General features: G+C 47.4%; 2 protein-coding genes across 2 annotated transcripts; one reads left to right on the forward strand and one right to left on the reverse strand.

Moving 5' to 3' along the window:
- The first annotated feature begins 4,460 nt into the window (after window positions 1-4,460).
- Window positions 4,461-11,974, forward strand: LOC140208287 (uncharacterized). Its single transcript, XM_072276873.1, has 2 exons — window positions 4,461-4,504; window positions 8,668-11,974. The coding sequence occupies exon 2, from the start codon at window positions 9,034-9,036 to the stop codon at window positions 10,237-10,239; it is 1,206 nt and encodes a 401-aa protein (XP_072132974.1). The 5' UTR covers window positions 4,461-4,504; window positions 8,668-9,033; the 3' UTR covers window positions 10,240-11,974.
- LOC140207434 (uncharacterized) lies at window positions 11,443-26,775 on the reverse strand. Its single transcript, XM_072275957.1, has 5 exons — window positions 26,710-26,775; window positions 17,952-18,809; window positions 17,418-17,724; window positions 16,929-17,249; window positions 11,443-11,520 (listed from the first exon to the last, which is right to left on the reverse strand). Exons 2-5 carry the CDS (start codon window positions 18,401-18,403, stop codon window positions 11,443-11,445), a joined length of 1,158 nt encoding a protein of 385 aa, XP_072132058.1. The 5' UTR covers window positions 18,404-18,809; window positions 26,710-26,775.
- Between the last annotated feature and the right edge of the window lie 269 nt (window positions 26,776-27,044).

Consider the following 27,044-nt stretch of genomic DNA (forward strand, 5'->3'; position numbering starts at 1 on the left):
CTTTACATTCGACCAACCGAGCTGCCAAGATGATCATCACTAATCAAATCTCACTGAGTTTTCTCAGGTAATATTAAATGTATTCCCAAGTGCACAAGTATGAGAAGGTACAGGGACAGAGAAACACCCAATCCCCCACCGGGGAAGAGATACAAAATCCTTAAAGTGCGTACCACCAGGCTCATGGACAGCTTCCTGTCTGCGGTTGTAAGCCAAATGAATGGTCTCCAGTCCAATAAAATGGACTCGAACTCACAATGTAACTGGACGTGACCCTGCCCCATATGTCCATCTGCACTGCACTTTCTCTGCAGCCATAATGCTTTGTTACAGTTATTGTTTTGTCGTATATCAGCTCAATGTACTGTTGCAATGTATTGATCTGTGTGGATGGTAGGTCGGGCAAGATTTTCACTGTAGCTCAGTACGTGATAAGAATAAACAAATTCTCCATTTTAATTGTGTGGAAATATTAGACAAACTGAGCTTCTGCTTTGGAACCACAGAGGGAAACTTGACTCAACTGAGGAACACAAATAAATAGAAAAGGCTTCAATCTCGCATTATGATCTGCGGTAACTGGGATCAGGTGACCGGTGGTGTGTCTCCCAGACCAATTATCAGAATCAGGTTTAATAGCAGCGGTCGGTGTCATGTAATTTGTTGTCTCCGCGGCAGCAATAGAACCTAATTCATAGCAATAGATTTTAACCCCCTCTGTGGTGGGGATTTACAGACATTCACCACCCTCAGAATGGAGACATTTCCCGGACAGTCCACCCCCTTTTTTCAGAGACTGGGATCCCTGGTTCAACCGGTAATAATGTGCATTTCAATGTGTTCACCTCTCAGTCCTCGATTCTCTAAATGAAAGGGTTATCGCATTTGATCTTTCTTCATATGATGACCCCACCACTCCAGGGATCAGTCTGGTGAATCTTCATTGCACTCTCTATAACAAATACTCTCTAACCTCTTTGTTAATCCTCTATGGAATTAATTTCCATCTTCTGCAGCCCCGTGTTGCCCCAACCACTCACCTCCCACCCCCGTCACTATTTCCACCTTCCCACCTCCCCCCTCACCTGGATCCACCTCTCACTCCCCAGCTCTTGCCCCATCCCCACCCCTCACCTCTTTTCTCTGACTATTTCCCGTCCACTCTCAGTCCAGAGGGAGGGCCTCGGCCCGAAATGTTGACGGTCCATTTCCCTCCACAGATGCTGCCCGACCCACTGAGTTCCTCCGGCAGTTTGTTCTTTGGTCTGTGTGACCCGTGTTAGTGTGGGGAGCGGGATTTTACACCATATTCCCGGTACAGTCTCAACAAAACACAAATAATTGTCACTTTGCCCGGACCATTGGCCCCGCTTGCAGGGCAACAGTCTGCCGGTGTTTGCCCCCCAATGTGGTGAATCCCTCTGCTGGCCACCAACATGGGCTCAGACATTTCCACAGATGAGCCCCTCCTGTCCCCACCGGGACAAACATCCTGTCCGCCCCCTCTCTGACCATCTTCATTCTTTCAATAAAATCCCCCTCTCCCTCCCCGGGGAACCGGCATCAAACCGACGGGCCGAGCGGTCTCCTCCTACCTCTCAGCGACACATCAGACTCCGGCCGCAGGAGACGCTTCACAAACGCCCCAACTTCCCTCGGAGGGAAATGGAAATAAATCAGAAAGCGGACATTTACTTCGGGATTTGTTTGGCTCTGAGGAAAGATCGGCGCCGAAGCGGGAGACGGCCTCTCGGCTGGTCCGCCTCTGCTATTGGTTATATACAAACCATAGGCTTGCTCTGCGGCTTGATATTCTAAATTGGAGATCTCTGGGATACTCCAAACGCTACCTCCTCCCAGTCTGAAAACGACTCCCTCATCCAGCCACACAGTAGCGGCAGTTCATCGATCTCCAAAGAGAAAGCCTAATAACCTACTCCTGAGGGTCAATACAATTGCTGTCTCTGAGTTTACCTCCGTCAAATGCCAGGAGGGACATAATAATCAATATGTCTCCAGTCGCAGCCGTGTAAATAAAATGTGATATTAGTAGGTGTGTGGCGGATGCCGAGAATGCGAAGGAGACAGACAAACTGAGCCAAGTCGCAGACTGATGAAGGGGAAGAATGATCCATTTTGATACAGAGAGGGAAGCAGAGAGTTTGATATTGTGCCTGATGCCAGAACTGTGTCCAGTTAGAAGATGAAGTCTTGTTCCTCCAAATTGTTTTGAGCTGTGACAGTGTTTTTAATCAGAAGACACCATGGAGACTAAAATTATCTGAGTTGAAATGTTGTCCTTCACCCACTGACGTGCTTTGTAAACTTTTAACAGGGTAGAAAAGTCAAAGGATTTGTGTATGGGAATCACAAACACAACAGCACGTTAGTCCCGCTGTTTCTGTCAGTTCACCAGCGCTTGAATGTCGTCGATCCTTGAATGTGGAGACGGAGATGCTGGAGAAGACAGCGCCCCACTCGCTACAAGGAGAGCCCGGTCACGTGTCCGTGTCCGTGATCTGATTGGATACATTGCCATGACGTTGATAGCAGTGTGATGTCATCCACTGGCTCTCATTTTGGAAGGGATTCAGTCGGACATCCCAGATACACCAGCAGCTTCGCCCTGGGAAGCAGCCGTTCACCTGCTCCGTGTGTGCGAAGAGACTCATTCAGTTAACCCACCTTGTGATGCTCCGGTGAGTTCACAATAAATAGAGGCCACATTTCTGTCCGGAGTGAGCAAAGAGTTTTACTCAATCATCCCAGCTGCTGCAACACCAGTAACTTCACATCAGGGAGGAAGGTCAAATCGGCTCTGTGTTAAATGTTTAACCATCACGGTGACTGAACGCAGCTGTAGGTTCATGAGGGATTGTTACTGCCAGTTATTCTGCAGTTCTTGCGGCTGCTCATCGCAACCAGGACTGAACCCTGGTCACAGAGCATTGGAGGAGTCTGTTCTGCTGATGCTAACCTTAAACTAGACTGGTATTAACATCATGGATCTGTGAAAGATAAATCAGTTCTGTATCAAATCCCCTGTCAGAAGTACTTACTCTCTCTACCAAACTCACAGTTTATACTAGAGAGGCCGCTCGGCCCATCTGGACCCTGCCCATGTTTCTGTTCCACATCAGTATTTTAAAATCTATCCCTGCCGTTCCTCTCTCACCCTCCCTGTGCTGACAAGTTGCAACTAATCACCACTCCCTGGGAAAAGAGATTTCCCTTGAATTTCATAGAATCATAGAAATCTGCAGCACAGTACAGATCCTTCGGCCCACAGTGTTGTGCCGACCATGTAACCTACTCTGGAAACCGCCTCGAATTACCCTCACAGATAGCCCTCTATTTTTCTAAGCTCATAAAAGACTCAATTGCATCCGCCTCCACCACCGTCACCGGCAGTGCATTTCGTACACCCACCACACTTTATGGAAAAGCATTCCCTCTGACTTCTGTCTTGCAACTACTTCCAAACACCTTAACACTATGCCCCGAGTGTTAGCCATTTCAGTCCTGGGAACAAGCCTCTGGCTATTCCACGACCAATGCCTCTCAACATTTTATACACCTGTATGAATTCTCTGCATTGTTTTCTCCAGACTGAATAAGACGATGAGTTCCTTGTGGTTTTGACATTCCCCAGGGCTCTGGACTAAGGAGGTTAAACTCCTTCTTCCCTGCTCTTTCGAACGTTTTGGGACATTTTCACTCATTTCAAAGGACTGTCCTTCAGACAGCTGGGTTGTTGCAATGCACCTCCACAGTCTGACAGCAGACTAGCGAGTGAGTCTTCGATAGAGCAGGGTCAGAAGCCAGAGTCGCCAGCACGAATCAAGGCTTTGGGGCTCCAGAAAGAGATGGGGTCTGGAGTTTACAAGGAAGAGGAGGAATCAGACCATCATGATGTGGCTACAAATGAAAGATCAGAAACATTTGCGGACTGGTTGATTGAAAAAAAATCTAGTTATTTTCTGAAAAATACTGGAAGAATTCAGCAGATCAGGCAGCAAATGTGAAAGGGAATAAATAGACAACGTTCCGGCCGAGTCCCTTCAGCACGCCTAGAATATGTACTCCTCTCCTTAGTTGCTGCCTGAACTGCAGAGTCCTCCAGCATTTTGTGTGTGTGCGTCTCTGTATTACCAGCAACAGCAGAATCTCTTCTATTTTATATCTGCATTTGTAAAGGATTGTACTTTGGCATTAGATACACGTTGATATTGAGTATATTGTTTATGGGAGCCGCTTTCTGCGTTAAAACAGTTGCTGAGTATTCTATATACACAAAAAAAAAGTGAGGTATGGACATGGAACCGGTGTTTGCAGAAACTGTTAATGGCACCGTGATTACCCATAAAGCCCTGCGATAAAACTTTCGCCGGCGCTGAAGCATTGATCAAATGCGCAGGCGTCAAGGTTGATGACGTTGGTGAATATCACGCATGCGCGCAGTATATATTAGGCCTCGGGATCACGGCTGCGGGACCGGCTGCAGGTAAGCGGGTATCTCGGGGCGATGTTGTGACTCCGGACTCCGTGACCCGCAATCCCGGGACAGTCCTGCTCTCTTCCCTCTCTCTCAGCCCCACCATCCGTACACGGGCCCCGGGGAGCTTCCGGCTGATGAGGGAATGGGAACCGATGGGTCTCTCAGACAGAGCTGAGCTCCAGCTGTCTAAATGCAAGGATCGGGAACTCGGAGAAAGGGAACAAAATCTTTTACATCAGCTGTTGTGAAAATCACCTTTGTTCTGCCTCCAGTCACAAACAAGAGAAAATCTGCAGATGCTGGAAATCCGAGCAACACACACAAATTGCTGGAGGAACTCAGCATTAGTACTCTTTTCCATAGATGCTGCCTGGCCTGCTGAGTTCCCCCAGCATTTTGTGTCTGTTGCTGGTTCCACCCCCTCTTGTTCTGGACTTTCTACCCGTGAGAACATGTTTTGTCCCACTCTCTCTGGGTACATAATGATATCAAACACCTTTGTCCTGGGCATAAAGTAGCTTTCACATCACAAATGTGCCAGACTCCAATGAGACAGACTACTGCCCTTCCCTCCATATTCATTGGCATTGCCATCACTGAGTTCACCACTGTCAGTCACCTGGGGGAGGGTTCAGGGGAAATATTTATATACAATACAGAAACTGGTGTTACCTGTGTGTATTGTGGTGATGCAAAAGTTGCTGGAGAATTTACAAGTGGGAAGAAGTGGAGTGATATTTGGAAATCTGAGTTTTTAAAGCGTAATTTAGCAAGCAAACCACATATGGACAATGTGCAAAACCTGTGGTGAGAAATCCTTCATTACCCGTTACAGGCCTGCTACATTGGTTGTGTGAGAGTGCAGAACTCAATCAAAGCCAGAGGAGATCAAAGTTCTTACTGACAGTGATTTGCCAGTTGTTGAAATAAATACCTCTCTATAGAAAATTCACGGTGCAGATGTTGTCACTGGGTAAAAAAATGTACAGTACAAGCTTTATGTGCACACTGGTCATGACAAATTAGAGAGGACATTGGTGGGAAGGTGGGGAGACCTCCAGTGTCCCTGATGCCCTCACCTACAAGATGTGCATCCAGCTGCAGCTTGTAACCCTGCACTTTACGGAGTTGGAACTTGAAATGGATGAATTCCGGATCATCCAGGAGATAGATATGACATGAAGAGAGGTGAGTTACACCCAAGGTGCAGGACACAGGAGACTGGGTGAGAGTCAGGAAGGGGAATGAGGTTAAATAGCCATCGCAGAGTACGCTTGTGTCCATCCCACACAACAATGGGTGGACCACTTTAGAAACTGTTGAGGGGGATTACCTGGCAGAGGAAAATCAAAGGGGTGATAGGGGATTCGTTAGTTAGGGGAACACAACAAGAGGGGACTAATATCCCAGTGGTAAGGCTCGCTAGTGCTAGTGTGGGGAGAGGGTGATGTGGTTAAAATAAGTTGTAGGGGGAATGGGAGCCAGAATGACAGAACAGATAGTGGGGAGGGTGAATTGAATTGAATTGACTTTATTACATACATCCTTCCGATACATGAGGAGTAGAAATCTTTATGTTACATCTCTGTCTGAATGTGCAATGTGTAATTTATAATAAATAGTTTGTACATAGGACAGTGAATTAATCAGACTGATGGCCTGGTGGAAGATGATGTCCCGGAGCCTGTTGGTTCTTTTGCTGTGGTACCGTTTCCTGGATGGTAGCAGCAGGAACAGTTTGTGGTTGTGATGAATTGGCTCCCCAATATCCTTTGGGCCCTTTTTACATACCTGTCTCTGTAAGTGTCCTGAATAGTGGGAAGTTCACATCTACAGATGTGCTGGGCTGTCCACACAACTCTCTGCAGGTTCCTGTGATTAAGGGAAGTACAGTTCCCATACCAGGCAGTGATGCAGCCAGTCAGGATGCTCCCTGTAGAAAGTTCTTAGGATTTGCGGCCCCATCCCAAACTTCTTCAACCGTCTGAGGTGAAAGGGGTGCTGTTGTGCTGTTTTCACAACACAGCCGGTATGTACAGACCATGTGAGATCCTCGGTGATGTTTATGCTGAGGAACCTAAAGCTGTTCACCCTCTCAACCCCAGATCCATTGATCTGAATAGAGGTTAGCCTGTCTCCATTCCTCCTGTCGTCCACAATCAGCCCCTTTGTTTGTGTGACAATGATGGAGAGTTTGTTTTCTTGACACCAGTCAGATGTTGTTCAGACCTCAGATAGAGTCAGCAATCAAATGGTTGCGAATGGTGAGATGAATGTGCTGAGCTGTGTATATCACAATGCAAGAAGCATCGTAGGAAAGCCAGATGAGCTCAGGACAGGGAATTATGATATTGTAGCCATTATTGGGATTTGTTTGCACCTGACAGTCTGAGGGATTTAGAGGAACAAATTTGTAGAGAGATCACAGACCATGCCAAGAAACAAAGGTTGATCCAGTGAGTGATTTTAATTTTCCATATATTGATTGGGACTCCCATACTGTAAAAGGACTAGATGGGGTAGAGTTTGTCAAATATGTCCTTAATCAGTATGTAGAATTCCTGATGTAGAAGTGTGCAATAAACTGTTAGGAAATGATCCAGGGCTGGTGACAGAAATTAGTGATCATAATGCCATGAGATTCAAAGTAAATATGGCAAAAGGGAGGTCTGGACCACAGGTTGAGATTCCAAATTGGAGAAAGGTCAATTTTGATGGTATCAGAGAGGATCTGACAAGTGTGGTTTGGGACAGGCTGTTCTCTGGCAAAGGAGTACTTGGCAAGTGGGAGGCCTTCATAAGTGAAATTTTGAGGGTGTCTAGTTTGTATATGCCTGACAAAATAAAAGTTGAAAGGTAACTGGTGCAGGGAACCTTGGTTTTCAAGAGATATTGAGGCCCCGGATATTTTGTTCCTCTAAATGCCTCAGACTGTTGGGTGCTACCAAGACTCATTAATGACTACAATATTATAATTCCACCCCTGAGCTCATCTGACTTTTAGTCGTCTTCTGTTCATTTCTAAAAGCTTCCCAATAGTTTTTGCTCTTTTGTTTGCCCTCTCTTTGGCTTTTATGTTGGCCTTGGCTTCTCATTTCAGCCATGGTTGTGTCCTCCTGCCTTTCCAATGCTTCCACTTCTTTGGGATGTATCGATCACTCAGCTCCTGAATTGCTCCCAGAAACTCCAGCCATTGCTGCTCCGTTGTCACTCCCACCTTTTCCCTTCCAGACAAGTTTGTCCAGCTTCTCTGTCATAGAAACATGAGGAAGTTCAGTGCAGAAACAGGCTATTTGGCCCATCTAGTCAATGCTGAAAAAACATTTAAGCTGTCTACCTGCACTGGGACCATCGCCCTCCGTACCCCTACCATCCAGGCTCCCATCCAAACTCCTTTTAAATGGTGAAACTGAGCTCATATTCACCACTTGTGCTGGCATCTCATTCCACACTCTCATGACCATTTCAGTAAAGAGCTTTTCCAAATATTCCTGTTAAATTTTCACCTTCCCCACTTACCCATGACCTCTGGCCATCCCACGCAACCTCAGTGGAAAAAGCTGCTCGCATTTACCCTATCTATACCCTCATAATTTTGTATATTTCTAACAAATCCTCAAAGCAATGTATAATTTCCTTGTTTATGTTTAGAGCCTTTTTTAGATGTATAAGATGATGAGGGCATTGATCATGTGGATAGCCAGAGGTTTATTCCCAGGGCTGAAATGGCTAAAACGAGGGGCATAGTTTTAAGGTGCTTTGAAATAGATACTGAGGGGATGACAGGGGTAAGTTTTTTATACAGAGAGTGGCGGGTGCATGGAATGCACTGCCGGCTATTTGTGTGAGTGTTTCAGTTACTGTGGGGCCAGGAACCCATGCAGCTCAGTGAGAACAGGGAATAATGCCAATGGAGAGAGTCAAACTGAGCCAGGTCACAGATTGGAGATGGCAGAAATGCTCCATTCTTATAGAGACAGGAAGAGCATCGGAGAATTTGATGGTCACTCCAGATACCAGCACTGTGCCCAGTTAGATGATTTCTCTCTCCAACTTGGGTTGAACCTCACTGTAATAGTGTGATGCCAGATCACACGTTGACAACTCAAGGGATCTCATCTGAAATATTGTCCTACACCCATTGATAGATTTCGTAAATATTTTTACAGGTTAAGAATGACAAGGAGTTTGCCTATGGGAATCTCAAACACAACACGCCAGTTTTGCTGTCTCTGTCCAGATATTTAAGAAGAGGAGCAAGGGATTCACTCGATCATCCTTCCTGCTCAGACTGTGAGGAGGGATTCACTCGATCATCTGACGGACTGGCACGCACATCATTTTACACAGGGGGATCCCATTCATCTGCTCAGACAGTGGGAATGGAATCACTCAGTCATCTCAACTGAAGGTACATCAGCAAGTTCACATCGGGCAAGGCCTTTCACCTGTGGACACACCAGTCAGTTCACACTGCGCAGAGGCTGGCCTTCTGCTGAATTTGTGGGGAAGGAATCACTCGGTCATCTGAACTAATGGCTCACCAGCAAGTTCACACTGGGAAGCGGCCGTTCACCTGCTCAGACTGTGGGAAGGGATTCACTCGGTCATCTGACCTAATGGCTCACCAGCCAGTTCACACCGGGGAATGGCCGTTCACCTGCTTGGACTGTGGGAAGGGATTCACTCAGCCATCTCATCTGATGGTACATCAGAGAGTTCACACTGGGGAGAGGCCGTTCACCTGCTCAGACTGTGGGAAGGGATTCACTCAGTCATCTCATCTGATGGTACATCAGCGAGTTCACACTGGGGAGAGGCCGTTTACCTGCTCAGACTGTGGGAAGGGATTCACTCAGTCATCTCATCTGATCGTACATCAGCGAGTTCACACTGCGGAATGGCCGTTCACCTGCTCAGACTGTGGGAAGGGATTCACTCGGTCATCTGAACTGAACGTACATCAGAGAGTTCATACTGGAGAGAGGCCGTTCACCTGCTCAGACTGTGGGAAGGGATTCACTCAGTCATCACATCTGAAAGTACATCAGCGAGTTCACACTGGGGACAGGCCGTTCACCTGCTCAGTGTGTGGGAAGGGATTCACTTCATCATCTACAGTGAAGGTACATCAGCGAGTTCACACTGGAGAGAGGCCGTTCACCTGTTCAGAGTGTGGGAAAGGATTCACTCAGTTAGGCCACCTACAAGCACACTGGTCAGTTCACACTGGAGAGAGGCCGTTCACCTGCTCAGACTGCGGGAAGAGATTCACTCAGTTATCCACCCTGATGACCCACCGGGAAGTTCACACCAGGAAGAGGCCATTTACCTGCTCAGTCTGTGGGAAGGGATTCACTTTGTCAAATCAGTTACTGAGACACCAGTTCGTTCACACTGGACAGTGGCCATTCACCTGCTCAGACTGTGGGAAGGGATTCACTCAGTCATCTGAACTGAAGGTACATCAGCGAGTTCACACTGGGGAGAGGCCGTTCACCTGCTCAGAGTGTGGGAAAGGATTCACTCGCTCATCCCACCTACAAACACATCAGTCATTTCACACAGGGGAGCGGCCGTTCACCTGCTCAGACTGTGGGAAAGGATTCACTCAGTCATCAGAGCTACAGAGACATCAGCGAGTTCACACTGGGGAAAGACCGTTCACCTGCTCAGTGTGTGGGAAAGGATTCACTCAGTCATCCCACCTACAGAGACACCAGCAAGTTCACACTAGGTAGAGGCCGTTCACTTGCTTAGGGTGTGGGAAGGGATTCACTTGGTCATCTCAACTGCAGAGACACCAGCAAGTTCACACTGGGTAGAGGCCGATCTCCTGCTTGGACTTTGGGAAGAGAATCTCTCAGCCACATCAACCAGGTTTGCATCATTGAGTTCACACTGGGGAAACCCGTTCACCCTCTGTGAATGTGGGAAGCGATTCACTCAGTCATCTAACCTTATGGAACTCTCACTTCGGCTGGCAGTTTAATGTAGGGGATGATAGCTCCTGGCCCGGCCAAACTTAAGAAATCTCATTTGGGTGGATGCTGCACGATGTGTCCCCTGTTACAAATCCGTACCCCGAAATAACAAGCAGTACAGAATATGTGATTAAATGATTGAGCTTTATAATTTTTACTTTGACTATAGGGTTAGAAAAGAAAACAAAAAAAAAGAAAAAGGGCCCACTCCATTTGCATCTTCTCATCTCTCCCCGGCAAAAGAACATGAAAATATCTCTTCCAGACTCACAAGGAAGAACATTTCTGACACCAGATCGTCCCGCACTCCAAAACCCTGTTATCTCTAGTTGTAACCTAAACACTGCTGCTACAGAGAAACCATTACCTCAGCAGTGAAACATTACAGAGAGGCCATTACATTAACAGTGAAACCTTACAGCATGTTATACTTGTGACACACTGCCGGATTCACACTGGGGAGAATGTTTCAATAAGCTGCATGCTGGATATTTGTCCATCACCGTTGCTGAATGCTATTTTGAGAGTGACTGTCGGTGCTGAACGCTGCAATTATCACCACACCCAGTTCTGCACCCTGGTCACTGGGCATGGGAGGAGTTTCTTCTGGGGCATATTCACCTTTAATGGGACTGGAGTTTAACATTCTGCATCTGTGGCAAATTAATTAGTTCTATTTTAAACTCTGTTTCTGGTACTTAGAGTATTTATAATACAACTAGTGTACTCAGGCCTGCTGGACCCAGCCAGTGATACAGTTCCACAATAGTCCTTTTAAATCCTCCTCTGTTGTTCACATCTGTGGGATGGGTTCCAAACAGTCACCACTCTGTGGGTGACAAGGTTTCCCTTGAATTTTCTGCAGACTGAATAAGTCGAGCTGACTGCAGTTCTGTCTGAGATATTCTTTGCCCCTCAAATCTTTGGGCTGAGAAAGAATGACATTGGGAGTTAATCTCCTTATTCGGGGCTCATTTCTACATTATGGGTCATTTTCCCTGCTTCTGAAGGGTTGTTGAAAACACTCTCCTCTAAAGACTGAAAGCAGAATGGGAAACCATTAGTTGGATGTTCAGTGGAGCAGGGTCAGAAACCAGAGGCGGGTCTGCACAGGGTAGAGTTTGGGGCACTGGACGGTGGTCAGGGAAACAACGTATGATGATTAGAAGGGAATCAGCTGCAGGGCATGGCAATGAATGACAGAGTAGCAACGTTTGGAAGCTGATTGACAGGGAAAATAATTCAGTTGTCTGACTGACACAAACAATGCCTGTGGTGAGGTGCTCCACTGGTCGAGGTATGTGTGTGTTGAGAATGGTTATATCCATTGAGGGAGTTGTTCCTGCTTATTTATCCTGTAATATTATATCTGGATGGTTATTTTAGATTATCCTATCTGTAATAATGTATTGATTATCATATAAATTGTGAGATTCTGTCCTTAGCTGGATCAGGCTTGAATTAAAGGTGCCTTAATGAGTTTATGGTGATTATTAATGAGTTTGTATTTTAAAGCAAGATTTTGGTGAATGATATTTGCCACTTGATCGTACCTCTGTCAGTAATCAGATTGAGTTAAACTGCAGCAGGATCCTGGAATGTGTTGGATTGTGTCTGGTTTCTCTTGGCATTTTCTGCATTTATTGCCTTGTTACTTTGTATGGTTTGTATTTTTGATTTTTTTTTTCTTTTTGTTGACCACCTTGTCCTGTACTTCTGCAAGGAACCCCCCTGTTTCGGGGTAGAGGTCTCCAACTCTCAGTCAGGTGCTCGATGCTTCCTTGTCAACATCTAGTCTGCTCAGATCGTTGGGATGTCTCCCATGGAGGGTCATACTCGTTCCACTGGTTAATGTTTTCTTCCATAGTGATGATTCATTTTTCTGAGGTAGCCTCTCATTTAGGTTTCCTGGTCTGTGTTTCTTATCAGAATTTCATATACACACATGAAGCACTGAATCCAGTTCATTTTTGATGAAAATATATACTTAGAAGTCTTATCTGAGTGTTGTGTGATTTTATTTTTTTCATGTGTGTTATTCCTCTTTCTCCTTCTGTCCAAGGTAGTATTAATCTGAGGCTATGTCCACACTGGACCGGATAATTTTGAAAACGACGGTTTTGAGTAAAAACGACAGGCATCCACACCAGGCGTTTTTCAAGATATCCCTGTCCACACTAAAATGGATATTTGGGAGAATTTCCTCCTACTGGGCATGCGCAGACACATCTACAGAAAACAAGCGAAGAGGAAACGGTATAATATTTACGTTTCCGCGGTGGCGTTGTGCTATTTCCATTGGTCAAAAACAAGAGTACCTACAACAACAGCGAAAGAAAGTTTTCAAAAATGTCTTCGAGGAATACAAAGAAAACCTCCACTGGAAAAAGCAGACGGACTTCTTCATTTAGACAGACAATGAAGTCGAGCTGTTTCCGCGAGTTACAAACAACTACAAGGTCAGCAAAGCAGTGGAGAACGTTGGAGGGAGATGTTTAACTCCGAAAAAGCTATTAACATAGAGAATAAAGTAAACTACACATGCATGAAGCCGTCCTCTACCCAAGATCAACAAGAGTGGAATCTTCTGCCGCCAGACCTGCACAGTATTTCTGAGATTAATATTTTTAAAGATAGACTCAATCAAATCAATTTATGGGATCTGGTCAATAAAGCTCACTTCACAATTTACCTCTCACGCTGTTCACACCGACTGCCCGTTATAACAACCGTCCGGCAGTGCTTGCACAGTACCAAGCAGCAGCAAAAAAAACTTTGTTGTTGTGGTGTTGTCATGACAGCGTTTTTAAACATCTCCGTTTACCCCGTCCACACTTCAACGCAAAGCAATCGTTTTCAAATTTACACACTCTGGAGAGTGTTTTCGAAAATCTCCATTTTCAGGGGAGGGAAATGCCATTTCAGTGTGGATGGAGGGTCAAAACGAAGAGAAAAAGCTTTGTTCTCAAAATTATCCGGTGTAGTTTGGACGTAGCCTAAGTGGGTCTGAGTGTAAATAGACTTTTCTAAAGTTGTCATTTCAGCTCTTATTTATCTTTGTAAGTTTTACTGATTGAAATGGGACCAAGATATTTTCTTAAAAAAATGTCAATGTCTGTATTGATGAAAGTGTTTATTGCCTTTGTTGTGTTTGTTAACTATTAAGCTCTGTTTGGCAGGTTTTTTTAAGCCTTGAACTAAATTTGGTCAAAGGTTTTCCCCATTTTGCACTACTGTAGCGGTGTGCGACACATAGCGCTAAAATAACCACACGGAGTCGGTGAGTTGGGGTTGCGGTTAAAGATTTATTTAACTTCGCGGCCTGCTTTAAAGCCTTCCCGTTCCCGCCCTCTCTGGGCGGGATTGCTGTGGGGAATGCATATTCCCAGCCCCTTTCCGCACGCGGGATTTTCCCCCTGCTGGTGAAGATGGCCTGGCGGCCTTTTTGGGGCCGGCCCTCTGTCTGCGCGCGCTGTTTCGTGAGCCGGTTTGTGTGTGCTAGAAAGTGGGTCGCCACATAACCACGCCCCCCAGAACCGGCGATACCTCCCCCAATGTCCACAGTCTGGATCGGCCTCTGTTTGGGAGGTCTGCCCCTGCGCCGCGGTGCCTGAGCCTGGACCGGCTGCGCCAAGTCCACATGGGCCGGTTTGAGTCGGTCCACCGTGAAAACCTCCTCTCTCCCCCCAATGTCCAGCACGAACGTGGAGCCATTGTTCCTGATCACCTTAAACGGCCCCTCGTAGGGCCGCTGTAGCGGTGCCCGGTGTCCGCCCCGTCGTACAAAAAGAAAAATACAGTTCTGCAGGTCTTTGGGTGCGCGGGTCGGGCTCTGTCCGTGCTGTGAAGTGGGGATGGGGGCCAGCTTACCAAGCCTCTCACGTAGTCTGTCCAGGACTGCTGTGGGTTCTTCCTCTTGCCCCCTTGGGGCTGGTATGAACTCTCCTGGGACGACCAGGGGTGCGCCGTACACCAACTCGGCCGACGAGGTGTGCAGATCCTCCTTGGGCGCCGTGCGGATTTCCAGTAGGACCCAGGGAAGTTCGTCCACCCAGTTAGGCCCTTCCAGGCGGGCCATGAGAGCCGACTTCAGGTGACGGTGGAAATGCTCCACTAGTCCATTCGACTGTGGTGGTAGGCAGTTGTGTGGTGTAGCTGTGATCCTAAAAGGTTGGCCATAGCCGACCACAGGCTGGAGGTGAACTGGGTGCCCCTGTCAGAGGTAATGTGGGCCGGTACCCCGAAGCGTGCTACCCAGGTTGCGATCAGTGCTCGGGCGCAGGATTCGGAGGTGGTGTCGGTGAGCGGGACTGCCTGTGGCCATCTCGTGAACCAGTCTATCATAGTTAGGAGGTACCGCGCTCCTCGTGACACTGGCAGGGGCCCCACGATATCCACATGAATGTGGTTGAACCTCCGGTGGGTGGGTTCGAAACGCTGCGGCGGAGCCTTGGTGTGCCGCTGCACCTTGGCCGTTTGGCACTGCATGCACGTTTTGGCCCATTCACTGACCTGTTTACGCAGTCGATGCCACACGAACCTGTTGGCGACCAGCCGGACAGTTGTCCTGATGGAGGGGTGCGCTAAGTTGTGAATGGATTCGAAAACCTGCCGGCGCCAGGCTGCTGGGACGATGGGGCGGGGTTGGCCGGTAGCTACGTCACATAGTAGGGTCCTCTCACCTGGGCCTACGGGGAGGTCTTGGAGCTGCAAACCGGAGACTGCAGTCCTGTAACTGGGGATCTCAGCGTCTGCCTGCTGTGCCTCTGCCAGCGCTGCATAGTCCACCCCCTGGGACAGGGCCTGTATGGTAGGTCTGGATAGTGTGTCCGCCATGACATTGTCCTTTCCCGGACATGCCGGATGTCCATCGTGTATTCGGAGATGTAGGACAGATGTTGCTGCTGGTGGGAAGACCAGGGGTCGGACACCTTAGTGAACGCAAAGGTAAGCGGTTTGTGGTCTGTGAACGCAGTGAAGGGCCTATCTTCTAAGAAGTACCTGAAATGCCGGATTGCCAGGTATAGTGCCAATAGCTCCCAGTTGAAAGCACTGTATTTGAGTTTGGGTGGTCGTAGGTGTTTGCTGAAGAATGCCAGGGGTTGCCAGCGACCCTCGATGAGTTGTTCCAGCACTCCACTGACTGCTGTGTTGGATGCGTCCACCGTGAGGGCAGTAGGAACGTCCGTTCTGGGGTGCACTAGCATCGCGGCGTTTACTAAGGCTTCGCTGGTTTTAACAAAAGCGGCCGCAGCCTCTTTATCCCAGGTAATGTCCTTGCCCTTACCCGACATCAGGGTGAACAGGGGGCGCATGATTCAGGCTGCTGAGGGGAGGAAACAGTGGTAGAAATTCACCATACCCATGAAACGTCGACTGTACTTCTTCCTAGAGATGCTGCTTGGCCTGCTGCGTTCACCAGCAACTTTGATGTGTGTTGCTTGAATTTCCAGCATCTGCAGAATTCCTCATGTTTAGGAAAATGGTGCATAGTTTTCTGAAGGTGGAATCTCATGTGGATAGGGTGGTGAAGAAAGCTTTTGGTATGCTGGCCTTTGTAAATCAGAGCATTGAGTATAGGAGTTGGGATGTAATGTTAAAATTGTACAAGGCATTGTTAAGGCCAAATTTGGAGTATTGTGTACAGTTCTGGTCACCGAGTTACAGGAAAGATGTCAACAAAATAGAGTACAGAGGAGATTTACTAGAATGTTCCCTGGGTTTCAGCACCTGAGTGACAGAGAAAGGTTGAACAAGTTAGATCTTTATTCTTTGGAGCGTAGAAGGTTGAGGGGGGACTTGATAGAGGTATTTAAAATTATGAGGGGGAAAGATAGACTTGACGTGGATAGGCTTTTTCCATTGAGAGTAGGGGAGATTCAAACAACTGGACATTAGTTGAGAGTTAAGGGGCAAAAGTTGAGGGGTAACACGAGGGGGAACTTCTTTACTCAGAGAATGGTAGCTGTGTGGAACGAGCTTCCAGTTGAAGTGGTAGAGGCAGGTTCGATTTTGTCATTTAAAAAAAATTCGATCAGTATTTGGACAGGAAAGGAATGGAGGGTAGAGGCAGGTAGATGTGACTAAATGAGAGTTAAGCGTTCAGCATGGACTGGAAGGGCCAAGTTGGCTTATTTCCGTGCTGTAATTGTTATATGGTTATATGAACTTGCGGGTGTCTCTGTAGGTTGGACAACTGAGTGACTTCCTTCTCAGACCGAGCAGGTGAATGGCCTCTCCCCAGTGTGAACTGACTGGTGTGCTTGTAGGTTAGCTAACTGTGTGAATCCCTTCCCACAGACTGAGCAGGCGAATGGCCTCTCCCCAGTGTGAACTCACTGATGTATCTGTAGATCAGGTGATCGAGTGAATCCCTTCCCACAGACTGAGCAGGCGAATGGCCGCTACGCAGTGTGAACTGACTGGTGTCTCAGTAGGTGAGATGCCTGAGTGAATCCCTTCCCACAGTCTGAGCAGGTGAACGGCCTCTCCCCAGTGTGAACTCTCCGATGCACCTTCAGTTGGGATGACTGAGTGAATCCCTTCCCACAGTCTGAGCAGGTGAACGGCCTCTCCCCAGTGTGAAATCGCTGGTGTTTCAGTAGGTCGGATGACTGAGTGAATCCCTTCCCACAGTCTGTGCAGGTGAACGGCCTCTCTCCAGTGTGAACTCGCTGATGTACCTTCAGATGAGATGATAAATTAAATCCCTTCCCACAGACTGAGCAAGTGAATGGCCTCTCCCCAGTGTGAACTCGCTGATGTACCTTCAGTTTAGATGAGCAAGTGAATCCCTTCCCACAGACTGAGCAGGTAAATGGCCACTCCCCAGTGTGAACTGACTGGTGTTCTTGTAGGTGAGCTGACTGTGTGAATCCCTTCCCACAGTCTGAGCAGGTGAACGGCCTCTCCCCAGTGTGAACTCTCTGATGCACCTTCAGTTGGGATGACTGAGTGAATCCCTTCCCACAGTCTGAGCAGGTGAACGGCCTCTCCCCAGTGTGAACTTGCTGGTGTCTCTGTAGATCAGGTGATCGAGTGAATCCCTTCCCACAGACTGAGCAGGTGAACGGCCTCTCCCCAGTGTGAAATCGCTGGTGTTTCAGTAGGTCGGATGACTGAGTGAATCCCTTCCCACAGTCTGTGCATGTGAACGGCCTCTCTCCAGTGTGAACTCGCTGATGTACCTTCAGATGAGATGATAAATTAAATCCCTTCCCACAGACTGAGCAAGTGAATGGCCTCTCCCCAGTGTAGATGAGCAAGTGAATCCCTTCCCACAGTCTGAGCAGGTGAATGGCCACTCCCCAGTGTGAACTGACTGGTGTTCTTGTAGGTGAGCTGACTGTGTGAATCCCTTCCCACAGTCTGAGCAGGTGAACGGCCTCTGCCCTGTGTGAACTCGCTGATGTATCTGCAGATGAGATGACTGAGTGAATCCCTTCCTACAGACTGAGCAGGTGAATGGCCTCTCCCCAGTGTGAACTCGCTGATGCATCTGCAGATCAGGTGATCGAGTGAATCCCTTCCCACAGTCTGAGCAGGTGAACGGCCTCTCCCCAGTGTGAACTCTCTGATGTTCCTTCAGTTGAGATGACGAAGTGAATCCCTTCCCACAGTCTGAGCAGGTGAACGGCCTCTCCCCAGTGTGAACTCGCTGATGTATCTGTAGATCAGATGATCGAGCAAATCCCTTCCCACAGTCTGTGCAGGTGAACGGCCTCTCCCCAGTGTGAACTCGCTGATGTGCTTGTAGGTTAGCTAACTGTGTGAATCCCTTCCCACAGTCTGAGCAGGTGAATGGCCTCTCCCCAGTGTGAACTCTCTGATGTACCTTCAGGTTAGATGACTGAGTGAATCCCTTCCCGCAGTCTGAGCAGGTGAACGGCCGCTCCCTGGTGTGAACTCGCTGGTGAGCCATTAGGTCGAATGACCGCGTGAATCCTTCCCCAAAAATTCAGCAGATGACCAGCCTCTGTTCGAAGTGAACTGACCTGTGTGTCCAGGTGGGAAGACCGACTGAATCCTGTCTCACACATAGAACAGGTGAATGGCCTTGTCTCAGTGTAAACTTGCTGATGTACCTTCAGTTGAGATGACGGAGTGAATCCACTCCTACTGTCTGAGCAGGTGAACGGCCTCTCCCCTGTGTAAGATGACAGGCGCGCCAGTCGGTCAGATGATCAAATGAATCTCTCCCCACAGTCTGAGCAGGAAGGAGAATTGAGTGAATCCCTTGCTCCACTTCTTAAATATCTGGACAAAGACAGCAAAACTGGCGTGTTGTGTTCGAGATTCCCGTAGACAAATTCCTTGTCATTTTTAATCTGTAAAAAGATTTACAAAATCGATCAATGAGTGACGGACAACATTTCAGATGAGATCACTTGAGTTGCCAAGGTGTGATCTGGCATCACACTGTTACAGTGAGGTTCAACCCAAGTTGGAGAGAGAAATCATCTTCTAACTGGGCACAGTGCTGGTATCTGGAATGACCATTAAATTCTCTGATGCTCTTCCTGTTTCTCTTAGAATGGGGCATTTCTGCCATCTCCAATCTGTGACCTGGCTCAGTTTGACTCTGTCCATTGATATTATTCCATGTTCCCACTGAGCTGCATGGGCTCCTGTCCCCACAGGAACTGAAACACTCTCACACAAATAGCCGGCAGTGCATTCCACGCACCCACCACTCTCTGTGTAAAAAACTTACCCCTGACATCCCCTCAGTATCTATTTCAAAGCACCTTAAAACTATGTCCCTCGTGTTAGCCATTTCAGCCCTGGGAAAAAAACCTCTGGCTATCCACACGATTAATGCCCCTCATCATCTTATACATCTAAAAAAGGCTCCAAACATAAACAAGGAAATTATACATTGCTTTGAGGATTTGTTAGAAGTATATAAAATTATGAGGGTATAGATAGGGTAAATGCAAGCAGCTTTTTTCACTGAGGTTGGGTGGGATGACAACCAGAGGTCATGGGTAAGTGGGGAAGGTGAAAATTTAATGGGAATATTTGGAAAAGCTCTTTCCTGCAGTGGTTGTGAGAGTGTGGATTGAGATGTCAGCACAGGTGGTGAATATGAACTCGGTTTCACCATTTCAAAGAAGTTTGGATGGGAGCCTGGATGATAGGGGTATGGAGGGCGATGGTCTCGGTGCAGGTAGTTGCATTAGACCAGGGGTCTCCAACCACCGGGTCGCAAAGCATGTGCTCCCGGGCCGCGAGGAAACGATATGATTTGGCGATATGAGTCAGCTGCACCTTTTCTCATTCCCCGTCACGGCCACTGATCAGCTATTACACATGTGAGGTCATGACCCGCGCGTCATCTGTGTCAGCGCGGGAAGGAGATCAACTCCTCGAGCTTGCAAATGACGGCGGGCTGAGAAGTATGTTTGACATAACATCCCTGTCGGCATTCTGGATCAAAGTCAAGGCTAAATATCCTGAGATAGCCACGAAAGCACTGAAAACGTTGCTTCCATTTCCAACATTTTTCTGCGAAGCGGAGTTTTCTGCAATGAATGCAATGAAAACTAAATTGCGGAATAGACTGGACAGGAACTCACTTCGAGTATCGCTGTCTCCCATTATCCCTCGATAAGACCGTGTTGTTGCAGGGAAACAAGCCCAGGGCTCCCACTGATTCAGCGATATTGGTGTGTTCCAATGATCTTATATATTCATACGGGGAAAATATGTGCTGTGTGTTTAAAATCCAAATGTTACTTAAAATGTCATGATGCTATTGACTTACTTATATAACCATATAACAATTACAGCACGGAAACAGGCCATCTCTGCCCTACTAGTCCGTGCTGAACGCTACTCTCACCTAGTCCCGCCGACCTGTACTCAGCCCATAACCCTCCATTCCTTTCCTGTCCATATACCTATCCAATTTTTCTTTAAATGATAATATCGAACCTGCTTCTGCCACTTCTACTGGAAGTTCATTCATCACTTACTTCAAGCTCCTCTAATAATTGACTTATCACTATATTCATGCAAGGAAAATATGTGCTGTGTGTTTAATATTAAAGTCGTTAGATAAACACTTTTAGAAACGAAATTGGGTGTATTAGCCATTTATCACCTATATTCCAGTCGTGATTAACACCGCCCCCCCCCCCCCTTCGCCACTCCAAACAGAATCACGAAAAAGGATTTGCAGGAAAAATCGGTAGGCCACAACGCGCATGCGCACTGGTGCCCGCGCAAGGGTTCATGGTCATTGTAGTCTTTCTCTGGGTAAACGCAACATATTTGACTGCTACTCTTGTCCGTTGGCAACCCTACCCACCAACACCCCCCCCACCCCACCGGGTTGGCCGGTCCACAAGAATATTGTCAATATTAAACCGGTCCGCAGTGCAAAAAAGGTTGGGGACCCTTGCATTAGACAGCTTAAATGTTTTTTCAGCATTGACCAGATGGGCTAAATAGCCTGTTTCCATACGGAACTTCTCCATGTTTCTATGACACAGAAGCTGGCCAAACTTGTTTGGAAGGGAAAAGTTGGGAGTGACAACGGAGCAGCGATGGCTGGAGTTTCTGGGAGCAATTTGGGAGCTCAGTGATCGATACATCCGAAAGATGTGGAAACATTGGAAAGGCAGGAGGACACAACCGTGGTTGAAATGAGAAGCCAAAGCCAACATAAAAGCCAAAGAGAGGGTAAACGAAAGAGTGAAAACGATTGGGAAGCTTTTAGAAACCAACAGCAGACGACTAAAAAAAAAGTCAGAGCTCAGGGCGTGGAATTATGATATTGTAGTCATTAGTGAGTCTTGGTAGCGCTCAACAGTCTGAGGCATTTAGAGGAACGAAATATCCGGGGCCTCAATATCTCTTGAAAACCAAGGTTCCCTGCACCAGTTAACTTTCAACTTTTATTATGCAGGCACATACAAACTCTACACCTTCAAAATTTCACTTCTGAAGGCCCCCCACTTACCAAGTATTCCTTTGCCAGAAAACAGCCTGTCCCAAACCACACTTGTCAGATCCTTTCTGACCTTTCTCCAATTTAGAATCTCAACCCACGGTCCAGACCTCTCTTTTTTCCATATTTACTTTGAATCTCATGGCATTATGGTCACTAATTTCAGTCACCAGCCCTGGATCATCAACCTATTGCACACTTTTACATCAGGAATTCTATGTACTGATTAAGGGCACATTTGACAAACTATACCCCATCTAGTCCTCTTACAGTATGGGAGTCCCAGTCAATACATTGAAAGTTAAAATCACTTACTGAATCAACCTTTGTTTCTTGGCATGGTCTGCGATCTCTCTACAAATTTGTTCCTCTAAATCCCTCGGATTGTTGGGTGCAACCAAGTCCCCAATAATGGCTACAATATCAGAATTCCCTGTCCTGAGCTCATCTGGTTTTCCTACAATGCTTCTTGCATTGTGATATACACAGCTCAGCACATTCATCGCTCCATGCTCAACCATTTGATTGCTGACTGTACCTGAGGTCTGAACAACATCCGACTGGTGTAAAGAAAACAACCTCTCCCTCATTGTCACAAAACATGCATCATTGCTGTTGCAGTTTATGTTCCACTGGATGCTAATGCTAAAGTAGCCATGAAAGACCTCAGTGCTGCTATTAGCAAGCTGCAGACATTGCATCCAGACGGAGCTTTGACTGTCGCTGGAGACTTTAATCATTGTAACCTACGTACCGTGCTTCCAAGATTTTACCAAAATGTATTATGCACCACCAGGTGTAATAAAATCTCAGATCATGTGTACACAAATGTGGCTGACACTCACAAACTAACTACCCTCCCCCATCTGGGACAGTCCGACCATCTTTCATTGTTTCTGCTTCCCAAGTATAGCCCGGTCACTAAACGTGTGAAACCCACAATGAAGACTATTAAGATCTGGCTGGAGGGGGCTGACTCTGCTCTTCAGCACCAATTCCAGCACACAGACTGGAGCACGTTTGCTGCCCATACCACCACAGACTCTCAGATTAACATTGATTTATACACCAACTCTGTCCTTGAGCACATCAACAAGTGTGTAGATAGAGAGACATTACTAAAACAAATAAGAGTTTTCCCCAATCAGAAACCATGGATGAACAGAGAGGTTCACCTCCTGCTCAAAGCCAGAGATTCAGCCTTCAGGTCTGGAGACTGGGAGGTTCACAGCTCAGCCAGGGCCAACCTGAGGAGGGGAATCTCTCAGGCTAAACACATATACAAACAGAGAATCGAGGAGCATTTCAACTCCTCAGACCCCCGGTCCATGTACATGGCATACAGGTCATTACAGACTTCAAACCTCCTAGTACTGTGCCCCCTTCCAGCTCTGCTACCCTCCCTGATGAGCTCAATTACTTCTACGCTCGCATTCATCGAGGGAACAAGGAGGTCACCCTCAAAGCGGATCTCCCACCTGGTGAACTGTCTCTCTCACTTTCCACCTCCGATGTTTGTGGACCCTGAGCAGGGTGAATGTACGGAAGGCAGCTGGTCCGGATGCAATACCTGGCCGTGTGGTCAGAGTCTGTGCAGGACAGTTGGCCGGGGTCTTCACAGACATTTTTAATCTGTCCCTGGCCCAGGGTGTTGTCCCCCACAAGCTTCAAGATCACCACCATCGTGCCAGTGCCGAAGCATTCCACTGCCACGAGCCTGAATGATTTCCGCCCAGTTGCACTCACCCCCATCATTGCAAAGTGCTTTGAGAGACTGGTTTTATCACATCTGAAATCCTGTCTGCCCACTACCCTGGACCCCCATCGCACCAACAGGTCAACAGAGGACACCATCTCCACGGCACTTCACTCTGCCCTGACCCACCTGGACAGCCCCAACTCTTATGTCAGAATGATGTTCATTGACTTTAGTTCAGCATTCAATTCTGTAAGCCCCTTCAAGCTGATCACCAAACTTCGCCAACTTGGTATCAGCTCATCCCTCTGCAATTGGACCTTGGACTTTCTGACAAACAGACCCCAATCAGTTAAGTTAGACAACCTCTCCTCCTCCACTCTCACCCTGAACACCGGCGTGCCTCAAGGCTGTGGGCTGAACCCTCTTCTGTACTCCCTCTTCACCTATGACTGCGTTCCTGTACATGGTTCTAACTCCATAATCAAGTTCGCAGATGACACCACGGTGGTTGGTCTGATCAGAGGGGATGATGAGACGGCCTACAGGGACGAGGTCCAGCACCTGGCCGCGTGGTGTGCCGACAGCAATCTGGCCTTTAACACCCAGAAGACCAAGGAGATCACTGTGGACTTCAGGCATGCCAGGAGCCACACTCACGTCCCCATCTACATCAACGGAACTGTAGTGGAGCGTGTATCAAGCTTCAAGTTCCTTGGTGTCCACTTTTCCGAGGATCTCATCTGGTCCCTGAACTCCTCCATTCTGATCAAGAAGGCACAACAGCACCTTTACTTCCTGCGGAACAACAAGAAAGCTCACCTCTGTCCCAGGATATGACAGACTTTTACTGCTGTACCATTGAGAGCATACTCACCAACTACATCTCAGTGTGGTATGGCAATTGTCCTGTATCAGAGCGCAGAGCACTCCAGTGTGTGGTGAAAACTACCCAGCGGATTATCAACAGCCAATTGTCCACCATTGAGAACATCTACCATTAACGCTGCCTAGGTAGGGCGAAAAGAATTATCAAGGATACATCTCACCCTAACCATGGACTTTTTAACTCCCCTCCCATCAAGGAGGTGCTAAAGGAGCCTCCGCTCCCACACCAACAGGCACAGGAAGAGCTTCTTCCCTGAGGCTGTGACACTGCTGAACCTCTCGTCACAGCGCTAAGCAGTATTGCATCCGTATTGTACTGTCTCAGTACTTTTATATTTGTGTGCTGTAGCACTTTTTTAATCAGTTATTTTGTAAATAACACGATTCTTTGCATTTCTGGTCAGATGCTAACCACATTTCATTGGCTTTGTATCTGTACTTGGCACAATGACAATAAAGTTGAATCCAATCTGATCTAAAAAAAACAAAGGAGCTGATTGTGGACGACAGGAGGAATGGAGACAGGCTAATCCCGATTGACATCGATGGATCTGGGGTTGAGACAGTGAACTGCTTTAAGATCCTTGGCATAAACATCAGCGAGGACCTCACATGGTCTGTACATACCAGCTGTGTTGTGAAAAAAGCACAACAGTACCTTGCTCACCTCAGATGGCTGAAGAAGCTTGGGATTGAGTCCCAAATCCTAAGAAGTTTCTACTGGAACACAACTGAGAGCATCCTGACTGGCTGCATCACTGCCTGGATGATCTGGAATTGATCCATTTCAAGTTCCAACTCCATAAAGTGCAGGGTTACAAGCTGCAGCTGGACGCACATCTTGTAGGTGAGGGCATAAGGGACAGTGGAGGTTCCGCCACCAATGTCCCCTCTAATTTGTAATGACCGGTCTGCACATAGAGCTTTAAGTTCCTCGGGGTAAATATCACAAATGACCTGACCTGGTCCAACCAGGCAGAGTTCACTGCCAAGAAGGCCCACCAGCACCTTTACTTCCTGAGAAAACTAAAGAAATTTGGCCTGTCCTCTAAAACCCTCACTAATTTTTATAGATGCACTGTAGAAAGCATTCTTCTCGGGTGCATCACAACCTGGTATGGAAGTTGTCCTGTCCAAGACCGAAAGAAGCTGCAGAAGATCGTGAACACGGCGGAGCTCATCACACAAACCAATCTTCTGTCCGTGGACTCAGTTTACACCATACGCTGTCAGAGCAGTGCTGCCAGGATAATCAAGGACGCAACCCACCCAGCCAACAGACTTTTCATCCCTCTTCCCTCCAGGAGAAGGCTCAGGAGCTTGAAGACTCGTACGGCCAGATTAGGGAACAGCTTCTTTCCAACTGTGATAAGACTGCTGAATGGATCCTGACCCGGATCTGGGCCGTACTCTCCAAATATCCGGACCTGCCTCTCGGTTTTTTTGCTCTACCTTACTTCCCATTCTTCTATCTTCTATTTATGATTTATAATTTAAATTTTTAATATTTACTAATTTTAAGTAATTTTAATATTTATAATATTTAATATTTGTAATCCAGGGAGTATGAAGCGGAGAATCAAATTTCGCTGTTATGATTATACATTCTACTACCAATTGTTTGGCGACAATAAAGTACAAAGTAAAGTAAGTTTTGTACTGTTCATTCTTTTAACCAGTGACAACATGTGCACAGTGAATTTTATATAGAGAGGTATTCATTTTAACTGCTAGCAAATCACTGTCAGTAAGAACTTTGATCTCCTCTGGGTTTGATGGAGTTCATCTGCACTCTCACACAACCCATGTTGCAGGCCTGTAATGGGTAATGAAGGATTTTCTCGCCAGAGCTTTTGCACATTGTCCATATCTGATTTGCTTGCTAAATGACGCTTTAAAAAGTCAGATTTCAAACTATCACTCCACTTCTTCCCACTTTCAAATTCTCCAGCAACTTTTACATCACCACAATACACACAGGTAACACCAGTTTCTGTATTGTACATAAATATTTCCCCTGAACCCTCCCCCAGGTGACTGACGGTGGTGAACTCAGTGATGGCAATGCCAATGAATATGAAGGGAAGGGCAGTAGTCTGTCTCATTGGAGTCTGGCACATTTGTGATGTGAAAGCTACTTGTTGCCCAGGGCAAAGGTGTTTGATATCATTATGTACCCAGAGAGAGTGGGACAAAACATGTTCTCACGGGTAGAAAGTCCAGAACAAGAGGGGGTGGAACAAGCAACAGACACAAAATGCTGGGGGAACTCAGCAGGCCAGGCAGCATCTATGGAAAAGAGTACTAATGCTGAGTTCCTCCAGCAATTTGTGTGTGTTGCTCGGATTTCCAGCATCTGCAGATTTTCTCTTGTTTGTGACTGGAGGCAGAACAAAGGTGATTTTCACAACAGCTGATGTAAAAGATTTTGTTCCCTTTCTCCGAGTTCCCGATCCTTGCATTTAGACAGCTGGAGCTCAGCTCTGTCTGAGAGACCCATCGGTTCCCATTCCCTCATCAGCCGGAAGCTCCCCGGGGCCCGTGTACGGATGGTGGGGCTGAGAGAGAGGGAAGAGAGCAGGACTGTCCCGGGATTGCGGGTCACGGAGTCCGGAGTCACAGCAACTACCCGAAGTCGGTGTTGAAAACGCCGCCCGGTGAGACCCCCAACCCGGAGATCCCTTCTCACCTCAACCGATCATCCGGGGCCTTTTGTGCCCCGCGCGCTGGTGAGCTCGAGCTTGGTCGGTTTAACGGCTGGGCTACTAATCACGTGACCAGCCCCTCCCCACCGCTGTCAACAGAGGAGTCACGCGCTGCGCTATTCCCATTGGTCCGAAGCGATGTCAATCACTGCTTCCAACCAATAGCGGAGGCGGACCAGCCGAGAGGGCGTTACCCCCGCTGACTCCGTCTCCCGAACTTTCCGTCACGGCGGGACAACCGTCAAAGTAAATGTCCGCTTTCTGATTTATTTCCATTTCCCTCCGAGGGAAGTTGGGGCGTTTGTGAAGCGTCTCCTGC

Source organism: Mobula birostris, chromosome 13, assembly GCF_030028105.1.
Source record: "Mobula birostris isolate sMobBir1 chromosome 13, sMobBir1.hap1, whole genome shotgun sequence".
NCBI lineage: Eukaryota > Metazoa > Chordata > Chondrichthyes > Myliobatiformes > Myliobatidae > Mobula > Mobula birostris.